The sequence below is a fragment of the Bos indicus genome, chromosome 7 (assembly GCF_029378745.1).
Source record: "Bos indicus isolate NIAB-ARS_2022 breed Sahiwal x Tharparkar chromosome 7, NIAB-ARS_B.indTharparkar_mat_pri_1.0, whole genome shotgun sequence".
Classification (NCBI taxonomy): Eukaryota; Metazoa; Chordata; class Mammalia; order Artiodactyla; family Bovidae; genus Bos; species Bos indicus.
The window spans coordinates 46,554,324-46,579,083 of NC_091766.1; the positions used below are offsets into that span (position 1 = coordinate 46,554,324).

Genomic DNA, 24,760 nt, shown 5'->3' on the forward strand with positions numbered 1-24,760 from the left:
CCTTTTCTGGTGGGAGTGAGAGATCAACTCTTGAAATACCCCCAGTGCCTTCCTGTTTGCCACCAACTGTTGCTCTGCCACTAGCCTATCCTCAGGCTGGGCTGGGCCATGATGCCCTGAGGTTAATCCTAATTACTCATCATTAAAAACTCCAGGAGTCTAGTTCAGCTCTCATTCTTACCAATTTCCTGGTAGCATCTGCCATTAGCACCATCCCCTCCCCTCCAGAAACTCATCCTTCCCCTAACTGGTCTTCTTCCCCTTCAACAAAAATCCAAGTGCTGAGCAACAGAGTCTACAATGATGAGAGAGGGGTGAGAACAGCACAGTCCCAGACCTGGGGTCACTAATATGTCCTCTGCAATGTCTGGCCCGTCAGACAGTCAATACACATCTGTTGAAATCAACAGTGATTCTTCAGACGCACCCCCTGCCCCACCCCCCCACGCAGCACCCAGCTCAGAATCTTGTACCTGGTCAAAGCTTGGTAACTCTGTCACAAATAGGTCATTACAGATGAATTACTAAACCACTGAACAAGCACTGCAGCATTCAGAGGGTGATGCAGGATGAAGTGCAGGGACACTCTCTGAGGCACTGGCCTGGTTTCATGGATTAGAACAAACACTCAAGATCCATGGCTTGCAGTGTGAACTACAAAGCTGTCACCCCAGGGGAATTAGCCCCTGGATGGCCCAGGATCCAGGCAGGCCACCCTTCACAGTCTCAAGTCAGGATGTGAGGTTGGCTCAGCGGGGTGGGGGTTGGGGGGTGGGATGGAACAGGGATGCTGGGGCAGGTTAGAGGCAGATGAAACACCCTCAGATTTGGGCTCAGATACAGGTACACACATCAGTCTCTGCATCTCACATGCACCTATTATTTTTTGGCATTACATTTTCTAGATGTATTTCAAAATGAAAAGGGGGAGGAATATATTTAGAAACATATATTGCATATATAAGAAACTGGCAATACTGATTGTCCCCTGGGAGGAGACCTGGGTGTGCAAAAGAGTAGGGAAAGAAATGCATGTCTCACTGTATGCCTTTGGGGAACATGATTTTTACCATTGGTATATATTACTTATTAAAGAAAATAATGTGCTGCGTGCTTAGTCACTCAGTCATGTCTGACTCTCTGTGACCCCATGGACCATAGCCCGCCAGCCTCCTCTGTCTGTGGAATTCTCCAAGCCAGAATTCTGGAATGGGGAGCCGTTCCCTTCCCTAGGGGATCTTCCCAACCCAGCAATCAAACCCAGGTCTCCGCACTGCAGGCAGATTCTTTACCATCTGAGTCACCAGGGAAGCCCAAGAATACTGGAGTGGGTAGCCTATTCCTTCTCCAGGGATCTTCTCCACCCAGGAATCGAACCGGGTCTCCTGCATTGCAGGTGGATTCTTTACCAAATGAGTGAGCAGGGAAGCCCAAAGAAAATAATTACTTTCTATATTTAAAAATTAAAACAGTGAAAAACCTGCCAGATATGAGAAACATCTTATAAAATGCATAACAAGATAAACACACCATTGAAACAAAAGAAAGTCCAGAAATAGCCCTATGTATATACAGAAATTTCACGTATGATAAAAGCAGCCTCTTCGATCATCGGGGAAAAGCTGGAATACTTAATTAATTGTGTTGAGATAAATGGGTAACCATATGAAATAAAATTAAGCTGATTCCTCTCTCACACTATATCAGGAAAAATTCCAAATGGGTCAAAGTAAAAATGTAAAAAATTAAACCATAAAAAGTACTAAGCAAGAGCATGAGGGAATTCCTTTGCAGCCTTGAAGAGAGGTAGACACTCTGAACAATAACTCAAAATCCAGCAAAAACAGTCTCATAAAAATTTCTGATACTAAAATTATTCAGATAAAATAGCTAATCATTTCACTCATATTAAGTCATCACTTTTGTACGTTTTAAATATATACAATTATATTTGTCAATTATTCCTTAACAAAGCTTGGGAAAAAAGAATTATTCAGATAAATACATAAGAATGTGTGTAAAATACAAAGAAAAATATGTGTAAAATACAAAGAAAAATTTGACAATGAAGAGAAAACAAGATATCATGAGGAATGACCAAGTACATTCACAAAAGAACCAAACAGAACTTCTAGACTAAAAAATAACAAAACAAATTAAAAATTCAGTGACTGAATTAAATAGCAGATAAGACACAGCTGAAGAGAGAGTTAGTAAAGTGGGAGATAGTTTTACAAGACAGACCTGAAGTAATTATCCAGAAAGTAATTTGAAAAGACAGAAATGAAAAATATGAATGAGATAAACAGATATGGAGCTTAGAAAAACCACTAACAAATCGTTAATTTGCGTTCGATAGGGAGAGACTAGAGACACTGAAGAAATAACAGCTAAAAACTTTATGGATAAGATATAAAAACATGTTCAAAATCAGAGAAAATTTACCACCAGAAGACCTTAGTCAATGACATTTTAAAGGATGTATGTATGTAAAGTGAACCCAGGCAGAAGGCCTGAAGTGAAAGAGGCATGCACATTTTGGCTCACACACTTTTCCTTGCCCACATCCAGAATCAGTTTTGTAGCGCTCTGAGCCTTCCCACTAGCCTAGGCAAAAACAGAACCCCTCATGAGAACTCATCTAAGTACATGCAGACCCCAATGACAGAAATGAAAAGCTGCATACCACCCTTCAAAGAGAAATCATGGAGTAACAGCGAGACTCCTTGACCACTGAGGTTTACTAGGCCACGCAGCTTATCTTCAAGAAAGCAGCTGTTTTCAACCAATGGTGGTAGAACAATCGCACATTCGTATGCAAAAAACTGAATCCAGACACAGACCTAACACTCTCTGCAAAAATTAACACAAAAGGGGTCATAGACCTAAATGTAAAATGCAAAACTATAAAACTCCTAGAAGATAACATAGGAGAAAAATCTAGATAATCTTGGGTTCGGTGATGCCTTTTTAGATACAACACCAAAGGCACAATGCATGAAAGAATTGAAAGTTTTTTTTTTAATTAAAAAAAAAAGAAAAAAAACCACCCTTCTGCTCTGTGAAAGACAGTGTTGAGAGAATAAGATAAGTCACAGAGCAGGAGAAAATATTTGCAAAAGAAAGCAATGAGATCTTTCCTTTCTCTGGTCTAACCCATAGGGCTGGGAGAGCAGGGGACATGGGGCCATTGTTTTATGAAGGTGCCCAGATCACACTTACACTCTCCTGGACAACCGCATGGCCTCCTTAGGAGGACTGGGTGAAGGACCAGATAAAAATTCAGGTTTTGGCCTCTGCAGCAGATTCAGGAGGCCCTGGGAGAAGCGCGTCCTCAAGCAGTGCTGCAGGATGCCACCTCTGTGGATGGAGAAGCGGGGCACTAGGGTGCCCCACTCCTCAGTGCTTTCCACGCCTGGCCTCGGCCCTGAGGTCCGACTTACCTGGGTAGCTAACAAGCTGGCCATCTGACAACAAGTCACCAGGGAAATGGCAAATGCTAAACTGCTGCTTCTCCAAGCACCTCCTGAAGGTTCATCCACCACGGAATCATCTAGGACTGCCAACGTAGCTCCCCGCTTAATGACTTCATGATTTGCTTCATATGATCATGTACAGTGATCAAGAGCAGATGTTAATAAAAACAGACTAAAATCTAACTCTCTTTTGTGCATGTACACATATACACAAAAGGCATTTGGTGCCAGCTGCTATCTCTAGGCACTGAGATTATGAGTTTTCGCTTCTTAAATTTTCAGACATAAATTACTCACATAACTGGAAAAGGGAACATACATTTAAATATAGTCTGCACACACTGGGTACCCAGCACACTGGGGTTTCAACTTCTGTGTTTCCGATTTTTTTCTGGTTGTAACCCTCTGGCTTATTAAAATCCAGTCCCCCTGAGACCCCACTTTCATCTGCTGACAGGCTTTGCAGAACAGTGAGCCCTGTGGGGTTCTGGGAGCCTCAGGAAAACATGAAGTCTCTAGCAAGAAGAGTTAGCTGGGTCCTGGCCAGAAGTTTAAGTCTAAGGTTGGGTGGCCACGGAAACAAGCGAGAGACACAGCCATTCAGAGGGCTTCGAGCATCACAGAGCCAGCCTGTCCTGTTCTCCCTACCCTATTTTTAGCTGTGTGAGTACAGGACACACTTGGCTGTTCCGGATAGGAAAGCAGTAACAAAGGCCAGGTAAGTGACAGAGCCAACTGCAGGCTCTTCCTACCCTAATCTTCCAGGCTTGTCGGATCCTTTCTTTCCCAGGCCAGAAATGCCAAGTGTGATGGATGTTTGTTGAAATGAATATCTGTGTAACAGGGCACACTGCTGACAGAGGAGGCCTCTCCCTGTCATACCTACAAGAGAGGGGGGCAGGGATGGAATGCAGACAATGAATACCACCAAAGGGATATGCAACAGCTGACCTGAGTTATAGATCAGAAAGCAAGCAAACTGAAAACCTGGATGAGGATGATCACTTTACTAGCTAACATGAGGCAGAGGTGTATCTTTAACACCATCCCTTTTCCCTGGGGTTTTACTACAGGATGTAGTCAGGCACAAGGGCTAGGACACATCCAGTCTGCAGAGTGGCCATAAGGGTCCCCTGGGTGAACCCTGCTTGTTCCCCAGGTCAGGACCTGACCCTGAAAACTTCACCGTGGTTAGCCTAGTACCTACGGACAGCTTCAGAATGGAGCACCTGCTGTGAGAGACGCCAGGTGCCTGCTAGAAGTGTGTGGAGGTCCTTCCTGGTCACCAGCAGGAGATAGGAGAGAGAAGACTGAGGTCTGAAACACAGGGTGTGGGGAGGGGCAGGGAATGGGGAAATGGAAAGGGACTGGTAGGTGAAGAATATGCAAACCTGGATGTCTTCATTATTTTGTAGATTAGAGCCAAAGACGACAGAAAAAGAAAATTGTAGGCATGGCCTTATCCTATAAAAGGTGGAAATATACTATGACCGTAGGTTTTAAACAGACCAGAGCAGGGTATCCAAATCAACAGATCTCTCACAGTGATCAACTTGAGAGGGTCTACACTTATTACAAAGTGTCGACATTCAGTCTTGAGATGCAAATTCCCATCCTCCTTACTGTCGAGAAATCAACTGAGAATAGATTTGATTTTTGCAAACAGGCTTACATCCTAGGAGGCAGGTTGGCAGCTGTGTGATCAGGCTATGTAGCAGTCTCTAGACTCCCCCACCCAAAAAAAGATGTCATTGCACATCCCTTTGGATTTGATGACCAGGAACCAGGTCTGTCCTCTCAGGAGTTGGGTAAGCAACTCCAAAGGCACTTCCCTCCAGGGTAAGCCCAGTGGGCAAGGACTCTCATCTGGCACCTCAGTGACGAGCACAGCCCTCAAGAGTGGTGGGCCCTCCCCAGGTCAGCAAGTGAGTGGTTCAGCTTAGCAGAATAAGCACACAGCGTCCCCAGGCCACAGCCTCACGGCACAAATGCTGAACACTTTCTAACGTGTTGAGCCCTGTATGGAGGCGGCAAACCTAGCCCTCCTGATCTATTAGACAAGCTCTGCACCTCAGTGCCACAAGCCAGACCTCAGAGCATCCTCCATGGTGCCTTAAGCTTTGCTTCTTTAGCTGGCATTCCTCATGGTCCCATTTTCACATCCTAAACCACCAGTGTCCCCACACTACATCATGCAAGGTGTTTATAGGATAGCTGTTTCTTGCAAGGCTTTCTGATAAAAGTTTGGGAACCACTATATATCTAAGTTTCTCCCCTTGGGGATTCAGAAGGACACCCACATGTTAAAGGCTCCCAAACATGCTGCAGTAAAGAAAGCTGTTTCCCAGTGGTTCCCAAACTAAAACCAGTTGCTTTACTGAGGAACTCAACAAAAGGTATTCACATATCCATCTCAAAACAGGGAATGTGAATACAGCCATCTCCCAGTTTCACCCACAGAGCCCTACGTTTTGGTGGACTACCTCTTACATTTCACCAAATACCTGGGCTCTGCTGAACACAGTTTGAGCAATGTTGACCCAGGGTGCTTTGCATCCATCTAGTCATGGCATGCTTGCTTTCTACTCTTCCACATATACTTTTCATCCCCCCTACCACCCCCACTGTAGGACTCCAGTGCTTTTAACTTGCCCCTTCAGTTCAGTCGCTCAGTCGTGTCCGACTCTTTGTGACCCCATGAATCACAGCACTCCAGGCCTCCCTGTCCATCACCAACTCCCGGAGTTCACTCAGACTCACGTCCATCGAGTCAGTGATGCCAGCCAGCCATCTCATCCTCTGTCGTCCCCTTCTTCTCCTGCCCCCAATCCCTCCCAGCATCAGAGTCTTTTCCAATGAGTCAACTCTTCGCATGAGGTGGCCAAAGTACTGGAGTTTCAGCTTTAGCATCATTCCCTCCAAAGAAATCCCAGGGCTGATCTCCTTCAGAATGGACTGGTTGGATCTCCTTGCAGTCCAAGGGACTCTCAAGAGTCTTCTCCAACACCACAGTTCAAAAGCATCAATTCTTTGGCGCTCAGCCTTCTTCACAATCCAACTCTCACATCCATACATGACCACAGGAAAAACCATAGCCTTGACTAGATGGACCTTTGTTGGCAAAGTAATGTCTCTGCTTTTGAATATGCTATCTAGGTTGGTCATAACTTACCTTCCAAGGAGTAAGCGTCTTTTAATTTCATGGCTGCAGTCACCATCTGCAGTGATTTTGGAGCCCAAAAAATAAAGTCTGACACTGTTTCCACTGTTTCCCCATCTATTTCCCATGAAGTGATGGGACCGGATGCCATGATCTTCGTTTTCTGAATGTTGAGCTTTAAGCCAACTTTTCACTCTCCACTTTCACTTTCATCAAGAGGCTTTTGAGTTCCTCTTCACTTTCTGCCATAAGGATGGTGTCATCTGCATATCTGAGGTTACTGATATTTCTAGCGGCACTCTTGATTCCAGCTTGTGTTTCTTCCAGTCCAGCGTTTTTCATGATGTACTCTGCATAGAAGTTAAATAAGCAGGGTGACAATATACAGCCTTGACGAACTCCTTTTCCTATTTGGAACCAGTCTGTTGTTCCATGTCCAGTTCTAACTGTTGCTTCCTGACCTGCATACAGATTTCTCAAGAGGCAGATCAGGTGGTCTGGTATTCCCATCTCTTTCAGAATTTTCCACAGTTTACTGTGATCCACACAGTCAAAGGCTTTGGCATAGTCAATAAAGCAGAAATAGATGTTTTTCTGGAACTCTCTTGCTTTTTCGATGATCCAGCGGATGTTGGCAATTTGATCTCTGGTTCCTCTGCCTTTTCTAAAACCAGCTTGAACGTCAGGAAGTTCACGGTTCATGTATTGCTGAAGCCTGGCTTGGAGAATTTTGAGCATTACTTTACTAGCGTGTGAGATGAGTGCAATTGTGCAGTAGTTTGAGCATTCTTTGGCATTGCCACTGGTCTATGGACTTGTGTGTTCCCAACATCAACTTTCCCTAGGGCAAAAACCACGTCACATGTTCCTATTTCATATCTCCTAAACCTCCCAGCACTGAGCAGGGCTGTGCTGGGCACAGGGAAGAGATTCCAAAGAGGCTTTCTGAGCTGAACTGAATTCAAGTTCCTCTAAATATCACTTAAGAAAAAAAGTACCACAGTAATACCAGAGCAAAGACAATGCCTCAAAGAAACTACCTCAGTTTCCCCATGATAATACTTCTTTTTATCTATAATTTATTCAGTGTTTACTAAGAATGCTGGCGAAATTCACAAGATGCAATACCAATCTTCACAGCAACCTGAGAGTTGGGGCTACTATCACCACTTGGCTGGAAGGTCAAGGGCCCTGGGGTGGAGAATGGACTGTGCTGGGGCACCGGGAAGCCCAGCAGACAGCATAACATTCCTTGGGAGGCGCTCTGGGAAGAGTCAGCAGGGCTGCAGAGCCAGGCACACAGAGAGCTGGGGAAGGAGCTGTCTGGTCGCCAGACTCAAGCCTGTTCCAGATGTTGCCTCTTCCTTTTAAGTTTGGCAGATGATTGGGCTCTGCACCCAAGAGGAGAAACAGATGCCAGCTTCAAGTTTCAGAGAAGCGCAGGCCCCATCCTCCTCCCACAAGCACCCCAGCCTGGAGCAGACCATAAGGAGGAGTACTCCATGGTCCCTCACCCCTGAAGACATGCTCTTCACAGGGGATCGTCTATCTGGACTCTGATGGCCCCTGGTCTGCAGGACTGCTGTCTGTCCTGATGCTCTTGTGCTGGTCTGGCCTCAGCTCTGGCCTAACCCAGGCCTAGGGCTGGGCATGCTCAGCTCCCAGTTAACTAGAAAACCCCTCAAGGTTTTCATGAGCATGCCAAGAGCTCAAGACAGAAGTAGCTTTCAACACCAGACAGAATAAGAGTTTGGTAATAGGGCACCTTGGTGTTGAGGGTGAGTCTGGCTTTAGGGGTGTGTGTGTGTTAGCTGCTCAGTCATGTCCAACTCTTTGCCACCCCATAGACCATAGCCCACCAGGCCCCTCTGTCCATGGGATTCTCCAGGAAAGAATACTGGAGTAGGTTGCCATTCCCTTCTCTGGGGGATCTTCCTGACCCAGGGATTGAACTTGAGTCTCCTGTATTGGCAGGCAGATCGTTTACTGTCTAAGCCAGCTTGAGGAAGTGGAGTCAGATGGCAGCTTGAAATAAACCAGAGGGAGTAGGCCTGTAACAGCCAGGGCGTTCTGCAGGTGCCTGGTCAAAGGATCCCACAGCCGAGTGGGCAGGGACAGCCCCACCAGCATCCCCAAGGCAAGTGGGCGCCCTCGGTCACCTCAGCAGCCAGAGCAGGACTACTCCCTCTCTGCCGTCACCCTAATGTCACCAGGTTAACAGCTGGGCACTTACACTGTGCAGACACAACAAAGCACTTTGCACGCACCCTCTCATCCCCACCTCACAGTAAGTCCATAGCACTCACTGTAACCCCCATTTCACAGATAACAGAACTACAGCTTGGGGATGTGAGTGAGCTACCTAGGCCATAATGAGGAAATGGCAGCTCTGACACCAGGGTCCCTAGGCTTAACCACCTGGTTCTGCTGCCCCTACCAGATTCTACTGGACAGCATGGCACCCCAAGTGGTGCCGCAGGCTGGCCGGAGATGTCAGCTCCCTGCTCCAGAGCTACCTGGCCCTAGGTGGGCCCTGCAGCTCAGGCACCCGAGCATCCAGACCCCTCCTCAACTCTCCACCAGAGTGTTCTTATAGGAGGCCAGGTCAAGCCATGTCAGAAGAGCACTGGGTGGCACCCCATCACCGTGCCTGCAACTGTGTGCCACCTGTCAGAGAAGGAGACAAATCCTCCAGGGGACCTTTCAGGTGACAACTAGACCAGCAGGGCAGCTCTGGTCAGCAGGTTAACACACATCCTCCAGGAAAAGTTTTCTGAAGCCTGATCTCAGCACGTGTGTTCCTGCATCATCACCGCCTTTTCCTGGTTTGTGCCTGCCTCTGGACAAAGCTTCTGGGGGTCAGGGGAGGTCTTGCTCTGGCTTGACTCTCAGCACTGGACACAATGCAGCTCTCCTGAGGACCTGTGGAATGGGTGGCACTTTGCTCAGATGCCGTGTATTGGAGCACAGTGTCTGAGCCCGAAGCTACATTAGCGTTTCCCAGCTCTGGGAAGAGGCTGGCACCCAGTAGGTGCATTGCGAAGGTGGCAGAGCTCTTTCCTATCCCTCACAGGGCTGGTTGGCACCACCTCACTTTCCAGGTCTCAGCTGATTATGTCTCCTCCTCAAATAAAACCCTCCTGGGTCAGTTCACCTCCAGGCCCCCAGGCACTGGGGCTCCTTGGCCTGTTTACAGCCTCCACAGCCCTTGGCACAGTCAGGAACCATCTGGGTTGGCTGGTTCTTCCTTCCAGACTAGAGCATGAGCTCCATGGAGCAGAGACTATTTCTGCCCCAGCTACTCCTGTGCTCTGGAGCTAGCACAGGGCCGGGAACAGAGCAGGTACTCAGTAAGCATGTGAAATGACTGGAAAGGGTCTTCTGTGAAACAGGAGCAGACAGCAGAGCAGAAAGAGAGCTGGGCCACCTCTGCTTCTCTCTCAGGGACCAAAGCCCAAGTTCTGAGCAGGCAGATGGGCTCCCACAGCCCAGCCCGAGGGGCTCAGGACGGATCACCTCCTGAGAGCAGTCATGGCGGGGCAGGGCGGGTGGAGTGCAGCAACGCTCCTGAAACTCAGCTCCTGCCCATCAGACAACCGGAAACAAGTGGCTAGCAGTGATCGAGTATAGCACTGAGGGCCCAGGACGTCTCCCAAGGCCCCATCCCACTGACCAGATGACAAGTCAGGGCCCCGGGCAGTGGTCACTCCAATGACTCAACACTGTGTGTAGGCAGAGAAGACGGCTCAGATTCACCTAACTATAGCTCTTCTGGAAGGACTTGGTAAAATTTCAAAATATGTATTACTTTTTAATACACAGGGGTTAACATGGCTAGTGCCAGAGTAAGGATTTGCCTTCAGTGACTTGGCCAGCTCTAGCACTGGACTGCCCTGATCATTCCCACCCCACTTTGGGACCACTACTGAACCCAGGACAGTCAGAGACGGACACAGTTGCGGGGGTTCAGGGTCAAGGTGCCCGGCCCCCATGAGAACAAACCTGCTGACCTGGCCCTCACGTGCGCTGCGCTCAGTTTCAGAGCCAAGCAGACACAGACAAGGAAAACATATGGATTTTCTGTGCGGCACAGACAGCTGTTGCCTCAAACGTGATGGAGCAGCAGTATGCCCCCGCCAATGCCCTGCTAACTAACAAGAGGGAGCTTGATGGAAGAAATGAAACTGCTGTGGTACTTGACCTAATGAATGCGTCTGTGAACATCCCAGTGTCATGCCTGTGCCAGGGGCATCATAGGATTCGGGAGCCAGGAAACACAGGTTGGCAGGATTTACACATCATGTCAACTTTCCCCACTGTGCTCAAAGTCCCTTTGGATCTCACAGCAGCCTGGAGTTGGTAAAGCAGGGACTGTTGTCTCCAAATGAGTTGAAAGGAAATTGGGATCCGGAGAGGTTAAATGACTCTCTCTGGGTCACACAGCAGTAAACTGCCGAGCCAGACCTTAAAAGTCTCCTGTGGGTCCCACCCAGTGGCTTCTCCCCTGGTCTCCCTGGCCAACTGCCAGCATTACATGTGGTTTTCCTGGGTGTGACACCTATGTTCTGGGCTTCTGTTTCCTCATCTGCATTGTGAGAAGAACCATGCCTATGTCATGCTACCAGGCATGCCACCTATAAGTCTCTGACAAGCACAGGGTCCAAGTTCCAAATACATGCAAAGGCCTCACAACTAGAACCCCAAATACTTTTTATGCCTAGACACTTTTAACAGAACACAAAAACTCTAGAACCCTCATGGTTGTGAGGGGAAGCCTTGGGTCTTGTCTTAACGAGAAGGCTGGGAGAGCAGGGAGCAACCCAGCCTTGTCTTGCTGAGTCAGTCTCTCCTTTCTCTCTAGAGAGATAGCTGTCCCCACCTGCCACTTGCCCTGATGATGTATGGAGAAAAAACTGGTAAAAGCATTACAAAGGGACAGCAGGATGTGCCCCTTTGCAAGTACTTCCTGGTTATACGTGGCAAATTTTTTTATGCCCTGAGGTTGGTTTCCTCAATACTAAAAATGGCGGCTGGGGTTGCAGGGGGGTGGACGTGAATCCTGCCCAGCTGACCTCCCACAGTTGCTATGGAGTCACCAATAAGACCAACAACATTTTATCTGGGAAAAGGACCAAGGACCCCCCACCCCCCGCCACCTCGCCCCAGAGGGATGGCTGATTACTAGACTGGGACAGGGGAAGGTCAGGAGGAGATGAGAATATCTCATTTTGTTGGAAAGAAAAGAAATGTACAGAGTGATGGAGAGGGGGAAGAAGGGCATAAAATCCAGCCTGAAGGTCAAATTTGAGACAATATGACCAAAATACTGAGTAAAGACATGGCAGTACATAACATGTTAAATTCTAAAAATCCACGAACCAGCATTAATAGAAAAAAAAAGAAGGGAAGGGCAGAAAGAAAGCTCTTCTTAGCAGAAGAATGCCAACTAATAAATGTAGGAGAAAGACAGAAATAGAAAAACCACTATTTTATAACCACCCTAGTGATAACAGATCCTGGTAATAAGATCATCAAGGAATGCTAACGCCATGGGTGAAAGGCTGAGATCCAGGATGTGCAAAAATGCACAGACACCACCTTAATCCAATGACCAAAGTGAAGATCACCAGTGACAGGACAAACCCACAGCAGGGGCTCCTGACACGATGCCAGAGAAGGATTCAACATCGCTTACGGAATTCTCCTGCCAAAACATTTAACCTGAATCCAAGCCTGAGGCCCACACAGATTAAAGGGCATTCTGCAAAATATCTAGCCTGTGCCCTCCAAAAACATCCATGTCATCAGAGAGTTTTTTTGAAAAGCTAGGGAATTTTTTAAAATGAACCTAAAGAAACCTGACAGACAAATGCAATGTATGATCCTAAAATGGATCCTGGATCAGGAAAGAAAATAGAACAAAATCATAAAGCACATTATTGGGACAATTGAGGAAATTTCAAAACAGACATTATTATAATAGGTAACAACCAAACAGGTAACAGCCAAAAATAAACAGGTAACAGCCAAAAAATAAATGCATGCACACACACACACACACACTCACTCACTCACACACACACAGTGGAGAGAGATAAAGCAAGTGGGGCAACATGTTAACAGATGGTGCATCTAGGTAAAAATGTGCACTCACTGTTCTTGTAACTTTTCCGTAGGTTTGAACATTTTCAAAATAAATGAACAAGGTCCTCCCAATCCTTGGAAGCTGTGTGTCCACAGTGACTCAGGCACACTCACCTGTCAGGTACTCCAGGACGGCGGCCATGTACACGGGCGCCCCCACCCCGATCCTGTACTTGGGGTGGCCTTTCTTGATGTACCGCAGCATCCGGCCCACGGGGAAGATGACTCCCGCCTTGGCGGACCGGGAGGTTTTGGTGGACTTCTTCTTCCCGCCCCGGCTGGACATGGCGGTGGCCCTGGAGATGGATCAGCAAGTACACTGTGGAGGCAAGCGAATTCTCGGGTCAGGATTACTGGGGACATCGCCCCTTTCCCCACACCCTCTGGCCCTGGAAGAAACGGGCTGTGCTGGCAGATGCCACCGCCTACAGTCGCGGAGCCCTGCGAGCCCAGTTTCTGCATTCCACCCATGTGCTTCAGCCCTGGAAAAAAGAATGGCTTAGCTTTTCACATTTTATACCATGACATCAATTTTATCAGCCACTTCCATTTAAACGTTACTCTGACAACGACTGCTCTTAAGTGCCTCGCCTTTATGCCACATGATGTAAAAGAAAATGGGGTTTCTTGGCTGAGATCTATATGCTTGTTTAATAATTGTATTTTCATACACTGGAGACCAGGGCTGATACATTTGCTGAACACTTGATAAAAGAAAACTATGTCACCTGCCTCTACAATGAAGACGTTAAGTCAGACACTTAGGTTCTTTGATGAGAGCAGCCTCTTTCCCTTGCAGTCCTTTATCTGTGAGAGGCAAGAATTGCCCACAGGAGTTAATTGGGCAGCCAGGTTGGAATATGAGGCCCTCTGAGCACTTCCTGACTGCTAGTCAGGCCTGTCCTCAGAGAAGCGAGTCCTTCCTTTCTTCTCCGACCCACTCACCATCCAAAATGCCCCATACCTCTTGTAGGGTCCTCTCTTCTCCACCCCGACTGTAACTGGACCCAGGTCACCACTATTTTAACCAAATGATCACACATTTGGTCCTGAAAAGGTCTTCCCACCACAGGCCACACTCTAATCCACCTGCTCTCCACTGGCTGAGCTGTCTCCATGCACACAAATCTGAGTATGCTGTGGTACTGTTCTTAAGTTTTCCCTGCTGCCACAATTCCCAAGACGCAATCAGAACCTTTGGCCTGTCATGCAATGCCCTAGAAATCTAGGCCTGCCACACCCATTGAGCTTCACCTGTGCTTCCTGAGGTCTAAACGCAAACACAGGGAGTACCCCCAAATGTCCTCCTCCACAGTAGTCGTGCCCTTTAGCCAGGACCTCCTCTATCCTTCACGCTTTTCTGCCTTCTGCCCACCCTCCCGCGTGCTCCGTCCTCTGGGTTCCCATGTGCTTCACACCACGGCACTGACGTGCGCACATACACACTCCCCCGCCCTCTCTCCCTCGTCACACCACGAGGTCTCAAAAGGCTGCCCCTGACTGTATTCCTGGCGCAGTACCACACAGCAAGGTCGCAGACGTTTACTAGGAGCATCGAGTCATTCACGTATGCACTTAAGGAATCACGCTTGGGACGGAGACGACAATGCACAAGGCAGTTGGGGCCTTGTTCTCCCAGAGCTGGTGGGCACAAGAAATACTACATAACCCTCAGTCACTCAAATGGGAACTGTGAAAAACCAGTGCAGGGCACTGCGGAAGGGGCTGTGAGAGGCCCTAGCCTGTTCCAGGGCACCAGACAAGACTTCCCTGGAAGACACAGATGCTCAGACCACTGAACCAAACAGTCAGGTCTCCCATTTACTGGTAAACTGAGGTCAAGCTCCAGTGTGGGCTCCTCCGGCTCTAACAGTCCCTATCTCTGTGACCGTGGAAGTCACAACGTTAGGAGTCCTTGTTCCTGACACCCGACCCTACATTCAAGATATACATGGTCCACATCTAACATCAGTATGACCCTCAAGACCATCTTGGATGGTCGGCCTGACAGAGACGGCCAAAACAGGAGAAGGCAGAATTTCTGGGTACTCTGACAGGCTCATCAGAATTAAGGGGGCTCAAGGCCTGTGTGATGAGAACCCTGTATTTCACCCTGTCAAGGGAGATACCTAGTCTTAATTGATCATTGATTGCTAAAGAGAGTCCCAGAAGGGTCTGGTTTTTCTGAAACAAATAGTTGGCTCCACTTCTTCTGTAATGAGCTCTGTTTTAAAACATTCCTGGCAAACAGGTGCCCACGCTCACTCTGAGCAGGAAATGGTATTTGTACTTGTGTGTGCATGTGTTTGTAGGGAAAAGTTGGATCTGGGCTCCCAGCAGTCTTTGGCTTTAATACAAATATGTTGCACAGATTAACCCCAGACCTTTAGACTGAGAGTTTTAATGGTTCCCCTCTTCCAGCAGGAGAGGCCAGTGACCAGGGATGGTTTATGCAGCTCAGCCCTGTTCTTCCTGGTGCACAGACTCCGGCTCTGTCTCTGGGTGGACCTGCCTGGGTATGTTTGGGGCTGACTTTGTGGGAATCGGACAATGTCCTGTCCCAGACAGGAGCCACTAGTACCCAGGGACATGACACGCCTATTCTTCAAAAGTAACATTCCTGGGGATCCCCTCTGATTCGAGCTAAGAGTCTTTAGTCAACAAGCTGGTGACTCCCGAGTCCCTATCCCAGCGTACACCTGGCTGCCGAGCCCCAGGGCTCTGTTCTGATTGCCCTCAGCAGGGCCTGCTTTTAAATCCCATGTGAACTCCTGTGGGTTTCTCAGCCCCAGCGGTGGCAACATCATGCATCAAGCTACCAATCAGGGGCCAGTCTGTCCCTACTTCTCTGCCCACCTCCACAGCTCCCAGTCATTAGCCAGGCTCCGTTGAACCCACTTCCATAACTTCACAAGCCTCTTCCCGTCTCTTTGTCCTCCCTGCCTTGGTTCAGCTCCTGCTCCTCGCCTGTTCTCCACAGCACTAGTCTCTCTCCATGGATGCCAGAGGATCTCTGCCACTTTGCTGGCTCTCCAGCTCCCAAGCCAGCCACAAACAGCATCCTTTACTTCTTCAGCACTGCTTCCCATCACCCCTGCCTGGGCTTAGATGCCCAAGTTGCCCTTGACTTCCTGACCTGTGAAGCCATGTCCAGAATGTTTTTACACATGCTGCTTCTCCTGCCTGAAACACCCTTCGTCCTCTTGCCAAACCTGAACTGATGCTCACACCACCTCTCCTCTTGGTCCCGACCATGGACTGGATTGTTCACTGCTCCGTATTCCCACAGTACATACCCTGGCACCTCGACGTGTGCCTGCCTCCCTAGCTCGACTCAACTAGGACCTACTCCATGCCAGGTGCTGCAGTCATGTGCAGATCCCCAGGTTCCAAGAAAGACCTTATACATCAGTGCTTAAATGTCAGAGCCATCTTCAGGTCTCATTTGGAACCAGACTCCTCTGATAAAACAGCCCTGAGTCTTCATTCCCTCCCCAAGACTGCCCTGAGGAAGTTCTGTTCCTTGCCCCTCCTCATGTTCTTGCTGCACTTCTAGCAGTAAATCCCTAAACTGTAGCCACAGCTATGAAAGAATTCTAACTGAGCCACGCAGCTTCATGATATCCAATAATGTGTGGTGATTTTAAAAACATCATTTGGAAAATCGCCTTGTAGCGGTGCAAACTCCAGATAAATCCACGAGTGTGGCAGGTCCATCCTGCTCTTCAGAAGTCTAGGAGACAAGGTCGGTTACGGCCAAGCACCAGCATGGGGAGGCAGGGTGGGAAGAGTAACTGTGACATAAGTGGCTGCTGAGCACTGCGATTAATAACTTGAGTTCCAAAGTCAGACTAACCCAATTCAAGTCACAGATCCACCACTGAGAGCCTATATATCCTAGGCCAGCTGCTGTAACAAATAAGCCCCTACTTCTTATTTCTTACCTGGGGAAAGTCCATGACTGGTGTTTCTCTGCAGGATGATTCATGGGTCCAGACTCCTCCCACCCTTCAATGCACAATTTGGGGTTACCACTGGAGGTAAAGGGCCATGGAGGAAAATACCCGGCGGCTTTCAGAGGCAGGTCTGGAAGTGGAGCACACCACTCCTGATCATGACCTACCAAGTACAACATGGTCACCTGGCCACACCTACTGCAAGAGAGGTTGGAAAATGTCCTCCAGCTATTTCCTACAGAGAAAAGAGGAAACAGCCAGTCTCTGTAACCTGACAAACCAACTTGAGAGCTGACCCTGAAGCCAGGGTCTGAGTGACCAGTCAAAGCCTACTTTGAACCATGTCCTGTGTCAAGCCTTTTCTGAGAGGTAGACAGTCCTTTGTCATGCAGAAAGTGGCTTCCCATGCATTCAGCTTCTCATTGGGGCACTGACCTTGTTCACAGGAGAAACAGCAACAGTACCCTGCCAAACTGACAAAACTGTGTCCTTCCTTCCTGGATTCATCAGCCAGGAGGGCAAGCCATTCAGCAAACCAGAAGCCCTCAGCCCTGCAGAGGGTTCCACATGCTTTGAAGACAGTGATAGGTCTTCAGGCAACCCTGGCATCTGTTCATTACTGAACACTAGCTTGACTGTTATCAGATCAGGAAATGAAGATTTTGTGGTTGATCCTGAAGGGATCTCTGTGGTCTTTATCTCAGCTATAAATCAATCACAATAGACATGAACCCTGTTTGCAGAAACCCAAAGTTCACGCAGACACCGAGGCGGAGGGGGCTCTACAGAGAAGAGCCAGGCTCAGTGAGAAGCAGGTCTTTGACAACAAGCCCCTCAATGATCAAGATGTGACTGTGACATCGTGATCTGTCCTCAAAGCACAGGACAAATGAGATGCCTGGCTGTGAGGATCCCGTGAATAAGACAGACAAGAAAACAAAGGGAAGGGGAACAGAGGCAAGGAGGGCAAAGGGTCACCCTACTACACTGTTGTTCTCCTCGCCAACAGGGCACCACAACTGGCTCCTCCGTGTGCCGCAAACCACCTTCATCCCCACTTCCACCCTTTGGGACATGCCGCTCACTCGGTGTGGAACTCTCTCTCCTGCCCTCAGGCAGGGGCGATTCTGCCTAGTGGATCCAACATTTCTCTGATGATGGAGATTGATCAAGGAGCTCCCTCCTCTGCCTCCCTGCTGTGGCTGAGCCAGGTGGCCCCCAGTTCTAGTCTAGTGTGCAGCAGTCCCATGCCCAGACTCTGGCTTTGTACAAGACCCAACCAACTCTGGCCCATCTTTCCTATTACCAGCCATGAGGGCTCCACCAGGCTGAATCACTCTATTTACTCAGTAGACATTCCTGCAGTGGCCCCTGAGTCCAGTGAGAAATCCCTTTTAATGAACCTCAGCCACCATTGAAATATGCACAATTGTTTTTCTCAGTCTTATATAAACGGCTCTCTATAAGCAGTTTCCAGCCCTTCCCTGACTGTCACGCTGGATCCAACTTATACAAATATTCTAAAGCCACCCACCCCACTCCTAACACTTGTTACACTGTATCACCACTGCCTCTGTTCTTGCCTGTCTTGATGGGATGGACCAGGCCACTCTGCTCACTGACTGTATCTCTTAGAACCTACCACCCTGTCTGGTTCCTGCTGCTGCTGCTGCTAAGTCGCCTCAGTTGTGTCCGACTCTGTGCGACCCCATAGACGGCAGCCCACCAGGCTCCCCCATCCCTGGGGTTCTCCAGGCAAGAACACTGGAGTGGGTTGCCATTTCCTTCTCCAATGCATGAAAAGTGAAAGTAAAGCTGCTTAGTCGAGTCCGACTCCTAGCAACCCCATGGACTGCAGCCTACCAGGCTCCTCCATCCATGGGATTTGCCAGGCAAGAGTACTGGAGTGGGGTGCCATTGCCTTCTCCATTCTGGTTCCTGAGAGGTCCTCAAGTGCTAGCTGGGTGGTAAATGATAAGTTACAGTGGCTGGGGGCTCTCTTGACAAAAATGAGGGCTGCATTTGCAAGGATCACAGGACTCAAATGTGACAAGTGAGACACCAATCCGGGAGCTTCTCTGGGACCATTCATGTGGGAGACCAGACCCACAAAATTCAGGAAGCTTGTGGGGCTACCCTGGGGATTCCCAAGAAGGGACCACCACCATTTCTCTGATGGCTGAGGTATGAGCATGCAGAGGCCTTCGGTGACCATCCTATGACTCCAGCAATCTCCCTTTTTGCCGTTAAGACAGGCACAGTAACACAGACCAGTGGAAAAGACTTACCTTCCTCATATCTGTAAGATGCTGACCTCTGTTAAAGCTGCCGCCTAGAAAACTCTCAAAAAATCAGGGCACTCACGAAACCATTGGAATGGTCAATGGTAAAGTCTTTTATATCTAAGCAATGAATGTGTGCATATTGATCTTGAGCAAAATATTGATTAGAACTGCTGGGGGGCTGCTGGTCAGACAGCCCTATCTCTGGCCCCCAAAGATGAAAGAATCTGAGTTATCAGCGCTCAGGTCACTGTTACAGAGTGAGGACTGCCCCATCCATTCCCTGCCAGTGGATAAGTGCCCGCATGTCCACATGCATCTGTCACCTTCCCATCAACTCGAATCACCAAGGCAAACCTGAGACACTCAATTCTGACGTGCAGGACACTAATCCTGTTTACAGCATTCTCTTCCATTTACTCCCATCATACCAAATGATTAACAGTGACACTGCCATCATGTCCCCAGAGGCATGTGGATATACTACACAACTATCACTTGCAGAGCTGGGGTTCACAAGATGCACTCTGATTGGCTCAGAACAGAGACTTGTTCTGGTACTTTGGCCAATCACGAAAAACATCTCTCTCCATTCATAAAACACTATACCACAAAATGAAAGGGATTACTAAAGAACTTACGGTCCATCCTCAGTGAACCAAGGGATTGCAAACAAGAAGAAAAGGACAAATTGAGCTAATAAATAAACCTTAAACTGAACACTTTGTTCCAGCAGATTTTACTCATGTGTCAGGATTTTAGTGGTGGGAAAAAACAAAAGCCAAAATGAAGAGTGTTATTTACTACAAGCAGGAACAGTTAGCAGGAAGGCAGTCTGGGATTAAAACGTTCACCTCTGCAAATCCACTCTGTGGTATGCATCCTGAGCGACACTAAAGGAACCAGCACTACATTCCAATAGTTGGTATGGCACTGCCTGCCTCCTTCGCAAGGAAATTTTCCTTCAAACCTCCTCTCCCTGTTAAAGGACGTGCCAACTAGGAGACAGTCACCCCAGTGGAAGGCCATCAGAGGAACATGTGAGCTTCAGAAGGGCAAGACCCTGGTCAGGCTTAGCATCTAGAAGCTATTCAATGTTTGTTGAACAGATGAAGCATCCCCAAGAAAAGACATCTTCCTCCTATCCAGAGCCTTTGCAGGCTTATTATTGCTCTTGGGAAGAAGTTTAAATCCCTCAGTGTGTTTCTGATCAGGTTCCCCCTCTGTGATTTGGTCTGTTTGGCCCTCTGGCTTCACTAGTTTCCCTCTAGAACCACGACTTCCTGAGCCTCTGGCAGTTCCCCCATGTGATCTCTACTCTCATTGTTCTCAGACTTCGCACAAGTGGGCCAGGTCTCAAACACTTGTCCCTACCTGCCCTCCTTTGCCCAGTCAACTCTTACTTGGTCTTTCCGTGCCTAGTAAGGGCTTGCTCCTGGCTAGGTTACTGTCCTGGGAGCTGCTATGAGAGCTACTGTGGCTTCCTGCACTGACCTTGCAATGGACACTTGCCTGCCTTCTGCTCCTCATGTCAGCTTCCCAAGGGTAAGAACTCGACATTTCTTCTTTTCTTTTCAACTACATACCAGTTTATTAACAAAAGGATATAACTTGGGAATAGTCAGATGGAAGAGATACATACATAGGGTGGTGCAGGCAAGGGCATGCATGGAGCTTCCACGCCCTCTCCAAGTGTGCCATTCTCTCTAAATCTCCACTTGTCCATCAACCTGGATGCTCTCTGCACTTTGTCCTTTGGGGGTTTTACAGAGATTCCATTACATAGGCGACATGACTCACCAAATTACTGGCCACTGGTGATTGATTCAAGCTCCAGCCCCCTCCCCTCCTAGGAGCCAGGGGGACATGGCAAAACTGGACTCTTTCTTGATCCAGTTCTGTCCCTAGTGCTTGACCCCCAAAAAACCTGATTCCCAAGAAATATTCCCTGAAGACTGCAAGGCACTGATCTAGAAGGCTTGATCCAAGCTAACAAGCTATACAATTCTCTGGAATGAAGAATTAACCACTTGGGCTCACTCATAAGAGCTGAGGTAGGGCCCAATGTATTTCTAAACCTACAGAACTCGGGAAGGACCCATAAGACAGACGTGGGCCCCACTGACCTCTGCCCTTTCCCAGCCCAAGAACAGGGATCTGAAAAAGCTGACACAAACCCAAGGGCACAATCCAAAGAGAACTAGAAGCTGCTGCCATTCTGATGAATACCACATATAGATTCTTGTTGGGTTTTGTCAAGTTGGGCTTTTGTGAGTTTGGGCTTTTATTTAAGTAAACCTCCTTTGAATGGCTTGGGGTAGCATTAACTTTGAAGATATTAGAGGTAGGTCCCAAAATTCATGTATATAGTCCAAGCCTCTCTTGGAAATAAGAGATGAAAGGGTCTTCCAGAGATCTGCTATCTGGAGGACCAGAAAAAACGGCAGCCTGAGAGGTACCATTCTCTGACCCTGGCCCACTGGGTATAGACCAAGCCAGTGACTTATAGTTGTATGTAGTACAGAATGTCATGTGTGATGGGCTAGACAACTCAAAGTTTAGTAAAACGTAAGCCATCCCATCCTCATTCTAAAGGCCCTGCCTCAAACAATTTTCACTTATTTAACCCCCTCCCTCCTCCTAAATACCTTTATCGAAGGATCAGTATTAACAATGGTAAGAGATCAAAACAGTAACAAAGTGGAGAGATTTCCTACTCTCCTCCTAAAAATAGAGTAAATAAGATTTTTAAAGTCTTGAGGATTTAGGAAGAGGAAGAAAGAAAAATAGGTTGAAAAATACATCTCTCCTCACTGGGGAGCCTCTTGTGCAAGACTGAGATGCTGCCGCCCAGCTTTGGTTAGTAGTGTACATGGGTATTAATTCCAGGTGCAGCAGAGAAGTGTCCATTTCAGAGCTAATAACGCCTCTGAAAGCAGACCAGTAATCTAAAGGTGGCCTGGAGTAGGTGGATTCCATCTAATTCACAAATAGAGTCTCCCACTCATTGAAATTTAAAACTTCAAAATTTCCTGAGTCCTTGGAGCAGGAAATCTTGGAACAAAGCGCTTTCCCCCTCTTTAATGATGAAACCTCAAACCACATAGGTAGAAGAGAGAGAGAAGCTAGCAGGAGCGCCCCTCTTAATTGTCTATTCTTATACGCTGTTTATTGGATCATTAAAGTCTTACAAGGACTTCGTGGTAACTGTAATTGTTGAATTTAAGGCTTGTCTCAGCTGTGTGTCTCTTATTTCCACACTCGGGAAAGTACGTTTCAAGCAATCTGCTGACAAGATTCTTCGTGAGTGATCTGTGGTCCCGGCACTAGTGCAGGTGGCACGCGCCGTCCCGCACACCTGTTGTCAGGTGACTTGACCAGCAGCACCCTGCGCACTCACCTCCTCTTTCCACCCCACCCCCCAGCGAGAGACTTCCCTCCTGGCCTTCTCCACTCGAAGAGCCTACAGCCTTCTGGAGTTACCTTGGGAAAAAAACAAAAACAAACAACACCTCCCAACCACAAAGCAAACAAAAGGCTGATCACAAAACGAGAGGGCAGCGGGGGTTCCTGTGGCCCCTCTCCAGCCAGTCCCTGGACAAATCCCTCCCCGCCCCGCCTTGGTTCCACTCTTGCAACTATCCCCCAAACCCCCATCCCACTCTCCCAGCACACCACCCAGACGCCTACACCACCGCCACCTGGGGCTCGAGCCCCACTTATTGTGCCCCGGGCAGGCAACTCGCGAGCGGGCGGGCGCCTCACCAAGTACAACTCCGCGCACAACAGCTCCCGGGCGCCCAGGCCCAGGCCGACCGGCTCCCGCCGCGACGCCTCCCCCGGCCTCGGGTCCAGCCCGCCCGCTGTAGGAAGGGTCGCCGGGGCACGAGCCGGGGCTGTCTCCTGCCCACAAAAGCGCCCAGGCGCGGGCAGGAGGACGCGGTTCTAAGACAAGTTGGCTTCCGGGTTTGCTTTTTGAACAAAACCAGAGGATCCCGCGCGGCCCGGGCAGGGCCTGGGAGGGCCCCGTGCGCGCGCGAGGCCCCGGCGTGGGCCGCGTTGAACCCAGCAGCCCGAGTCGGCAGTGCGCCGCCAGGTGCCCGCCAGGCCCGGCCGCTCCCATGCACTCTCGGCAGGAAGAGCGGGGCAGCCGGACCCGGGCTGCGGGGACGCGGCGCGGCGAGAGGGCCGGGGGGCACTTACGGGGCGGCTCGGCGGCGGCGGCGGCGGCAGCTGCAGCAAGGTGTCCGGCCTGTGCCCTCTCGGCCGCTCGCGCCTTTTCTCTCCGCGCTCCTCGCTGGCCCGCCCGCCCACCTCCTCGCTTCCCGCCCGCGCGCCCCGCGCTCGCCCCCTCCGCCCGGCTCCGCTGCCGAGTGAACTGGAACCAGTCGCCGCGGCCCCGGGATTCCCACAATGCACAGCGCGCCGCTCGTCACATCCCATCCCGTCCCCGCGCGTCCGGCCACCCCTCCCGCGCCACCTGGGCGCCCCAGCCTTGACCCCAAGCCCGCAGCCGCGCGCGCGGGGGCCCTCCGTGCTGTACCTCCTGGACGTCGGTGGGTTAGTTCCCCGGCTGCACGGCGGCCCCAGCTCTGGTCCTCTGTCACCTGGCCTGGACGCCGCACGCAGGGTCCCGCCCGAGCCGGGGACTCGCCCTGAGCTAAGTCCTGGCAAAGGGTCGGGACCCTGGGCAGAGGCACTTCTCCAGCGTGCGTCCCAGCCTGTGCGTCTAGAGGAACGCTTATTGAGCGCCTACTGGGAGTGGGTGGGGTGGGGTGGGGTGGGGAGGGCGGTGGGGGAGGGCGGCTTTCCCTGCCGATCTCTAGAAGCCTTCTCATTGACGCAGGGCGGGAGGCAAAACTGCTGTTATCAGCAAGCATTTTCCCCTCCCCAACCAATGCAAACCTCCCTCGCACCTCAGAACCTCCCGCTGTCTTTCGACCCAAGCCCTTATCAAACCTGGTCTTCCCCACGACCAACTGTTGTGCATCTGGCTCCCCTGGAGTTCTTCGCAGTGACCCCTAGAAGTCTGGATTTGCTTTGTTGCATGGAAGCCTTTTACTTAGATTCAGCAAATGTTCGCTCTTGGACCCAAGTTGAGATTTACTGAACAGTGATTCTCTATCATCACACACATTTTTGTTTGTTTGTTTTTTAATTATTTTCCCTTTCCCTGTATTTTTAAAAATTAATTTAGTTTTGATTGAGACAAGCAACAAGAGGGGGCCGCTGCAAAACCCAACTTGTATTTCTAAATTGGTTTTGGGCCTTAAGACCTTAGTGACCCATCCCAAGAGCCCTCCGGCTCCTCCTCCTCTCCCCTCCATCCACCAAAGGCGGAGGGGGAGGGGGGAGGCATTAGCACCCAGTTGAACCAAATTTAGATAATAATACAGACCCTGCAGAGTTGTTCTGAGGCTGCTGAGTTGGTGGTGGAAGATTATGAGTCATTAATGACCACTCCCTTCCCTCAGGTTGCCCCTGTAGCAACGCTGGTAACCTCCCTTCACCACGATGCTTTACACTGTACTGCAAAAGTCTGCAAAGCAGTGTCCAATACATGCCACTCATACATTCATTAATTCATTTAACTACTGTGGTCATACTTCGTGCCATGCATCAATTTGGGTGATGAAGATGAAGCAGTGAATAGAACAGGCAAAAATCCCTGAACTCCAGATGTTTGCAGTCTAGCTGGGAAAGAAAGATTATAGGCAAAAGAGATGATGTATCAGATGGTGT

At 49.3% G+C, this 24,760-nt stretch overlaps 1 protein-coding gene across 5 annotated transcripts in view; it reads right to left on the reverse strand.

Annotated features, from left to right (window-relative positions):
* MACROH2A1 (macroH2A.1 histone) overlaps nucleotides 1–23,717 on the reverse strand; it is an 81,901-nt gene extending 58,184 nt beyond the window's left edge. For 4 of the 5 annotated variants that reach the window (XM_019964952.2, XM_019964950.2, XM_019964951.2 and 1 more), the window contains exons 1-2: nucleotides 23,222–23,378; nucleotides 12,895–13,099 (exon numbers count right to left, since the gene is read on the reverse strand). In XM_019964952.2, coding sequence (XP_019820511.1) covers nucleotides 12,895–13,066 — 172 coding nt within the window. In that variant the 5' untranslated portion in view covers nucleotides 13,067–13,099; nucleotides 23,222–23,378. Of the gene's footprint in view, nucleotides 1–12,894; nucleotides 13,100–23,221; nucleotides 23,379–23,561 lie in introns of those variants that run through there. The other variant, XM_019964949.2, reaches the window with a different exon arrangement.
* Nucleotides 23,718–24,760: the final 1,043 nt, after the last annotated feature.